Below are 2,505 nucleotides of genomic sequence, written 5' to 3' on the forward strand. Positions count from 1 at the left end.
CCCCCGCCCCGCCGACCCAGCACACCTAGGCAGGGCCCTGTGGGGAGCGGGCGCCGGGAGTGCTACTTTGACACGGCGGCCCCGGATGCATGTGACAACATCCTGGCTCGGAATGTGACGTGGCAGGAGTGCTGCTGTACTGTGGGTGAGGGCTGGGGCAGTGGCTGCCGCATCCAGCAGTGCCCAGGCACCGAGACAGGTGGGCATGGGCTGATGGGAACACAGGGCTGAGGGCTTGGGTGGAAATACTGGGTGGGGTGTGGGCCTGGGACAGGGGACACATTTGGACAGGATGTTGAGGTACTAGTACTGTCAGGGCAAGGGCGAGCTGCCAGACAGGTGGGCATGGGCGGGCATGAGGCTGAGTGGTGGGCATTAACAGGCACAGGGCCAGAGTGACTTGTGACAAGTGGGCACGAGCAGGGTGGGGCTGGGGCTCTGGTGTCCTGGCTCAGGCTTGTTTCTGTGTGTAGCTGAGTACCAGTCATTGTGCCCTCATGGCCGGGGCTACCTGGCGCCCAGTGGAGACCCAAGCGTCCGGAGAGGTGAGGCCAGCCTTTGACCCTCCACCCTACTCAGCTCTCAGGCCCAGCTCTGTCTTTTCCTGTTTTCTTTGCCTCTGTCTCTCACCCTTTCTGTTTCTCTGTATCTGTCTCCCCAACCCCACCCGTCCTCTGTCTCTTTCTTTTCTTTTTCTTTTCTTTTTTTTTTTTTTAGAGTTTTGCTGTTGTCGCCCAGGCTGGAGAGCAATGGCGAGATCTTGGCTCACTACAACCTTTGTCTCCTGGGTTCAAGCAATTCTCCTGCCTCAGCCTCTGGCGTAGCTGGAACTACAGACACGAACCACCATGCCTGGCTAATTTTTTTGTATTTTTAGTAGAGACGGGGTTTCACCATGTTGGCCAGACTGGTCTCGAACTCCTGACCTCAGGTGATCTGCCTGTCTTGGCCTCCTAAAGTGCTGGGATTACAGGCTTGAGCCACCGCTCCTGGCCTGTCCATCTTTCTTTCCCTGTCTCTACTTCTCGGTCTCTATCACCACCTCTGTCTCTATCTTCCCTGGTCATGCCCTCACACACTCCACCCATCCAGCCCACCCCTATCTCTCTCTCTGCTTTTCCCACAGATGTGGACGAATGTCAGCTCTTCCGAGACCAGGTGTGCAAGAGTGGCGTGTGCGTGAACACGGCCCCGGGCTACTCGTGCTATTGCAGCAACGGCTACTACTACCACACACAGCGGCTGGAGTGCATCGGTACAAGCCCCACCTCCCCCAACCCCTGGCAACTCTCTCCAACCCCTAGCCATGCCAGCTCCTCTCTGGACTGTGGCCACCACCAGCGGGAAGTCTTTCCTGGAGTCTAGACTCCATCCATCACACTGCCAATGTGCTGGGAAGAGAAATGGGAAAGGGTAGGGGGAGTTGAAGGGGTTGCCTGTTAACCATCCTCTCCCTAGATAATGACGAGTGCGCGGATGAGGAGCCGGCCTGTGAGGGCGGCCGCTGCGTCAACACTGTGGGCTCTTACCACTGCACCTGCGAGCCCCCGCTGGTGCTGGATGGCTCCCAACGCCGCTGCGTCTCCAACGATAGCCAGAGCCTCGGTAACCCCCCCCCTCCCACGCCAAATCCCCGCCCACGCCCACGCCGTCCAGGCCCTCCTTCCCTCGGCTCAGCCTCACACCCGCACCCTGGCCACACTTTTGCGACGGCCACGCCCTTCAAAGGCCACGCCCTATGCTCCTGGCTCGGCCACGCCCCACTGAACCCCAGCTCAGTCCCTGTCCCAGTGCCTGTCCCAGTGCCAGCTCTCTGAGGCGAGCTGGCTGTGTGGTTAAAGGCAAAAGTTTTAGAGGCAACTTTTGCATGTTGCCTCTTGGACTCCAGCTTCCTTTCTGCACACTTAGCCCCTACCTTATAGGGTGGCTGTGAGGAGTTTTCTTTTCTTTTTTTTTTTGAGACAGAGTTTCGCTCTTGTTGCCCAGGCTGGAGTGCAGTGGCGCCATCTCAGCTCACCGCAGCCTCCGCCTCCGGGGTTCAAGCGATTCTCCTGCCTCAGCCTTCGGGGTGGCTGCGATTACAGGCATGTGCCACCACACCCAGCTCATTTTGTATCTTTTTCTTTAGTAGAGACAGGGTTTCTCCATGTTGGTCAGGCTGGTCTCGAACTCCTGACCTCAGGTGATCCACCTGCCGCAGCCTCCCAAAGTGCTGGGATTACAGGCGTGAGCCACCACGCCTGGCCGAGGAATTTTATTTTTATTTTGTATTTTTTCAAATGTTATTATTTTTTACTAAGTGTCACATGAGTGCTACCTATTATTATTTCTCTGCATCTCTAGGTCTCTGTCTCTTTCCAGGTGTTTGTGGATTTCTGTCTTTCGTGTTTTCTCTGAATTTCTGACGCCCTCTGGATCTTTGTTTTCCGGTCTCTTTCTCCCGCTTCTGGATCTTTGTTTTCCGGTCTCTTTCTCCCGCTTCTGGATCTTTGTTTTCCGGTCTCT

The 2,505-nt window shown here is 56.4% G+C and overlaps 1 protein-coding gene across 1 annotated transcript in view; it reads left to right on the forward strand.

Moving 5' to 3' along the window:
* The window catches only part of LTBP4 (latent transforming growth factor beta binding protein 4), a 37,347-nt gene that overhangs the window by 30,037 nt on the left and 4,805 nt on the right, over positions 1-2,505 (forward strand). Inside the window, exons 27-30 of the mRNA XM_011952543.1 lie at positions 1-199; positions 474-545; positions 1,127-1,255; positions 1,459-1,605. Coding sequence (XP_011807933.1) covers positions 1-199; positions 474-545; positions 1,127-1,255; positions 1,459-1,605 — 547 coding nt within the window. The remainder of the gene's footprint in view (positions 200-473; positions 546-1,126; positions 1,256-1,458; positions 1,606-2,505) is intronic.

The sequence above is a fragment of the Colobus angolensis genome, unplaced genomic scaffold (assembly GCF_000951035.1).
Source record: "Colobus angolensis palliatus isolate OR3802 unplaced genomic scaffold, Cang.pa_1.0 Scaffold34, whole genome shotgun sequence".
NCBI classification, from domain to species: Eukaryota; Metazoa; Chordata; class Mammalia; order Primates; family Cercopithecidae; genus Colobus; species Colobus angolensis.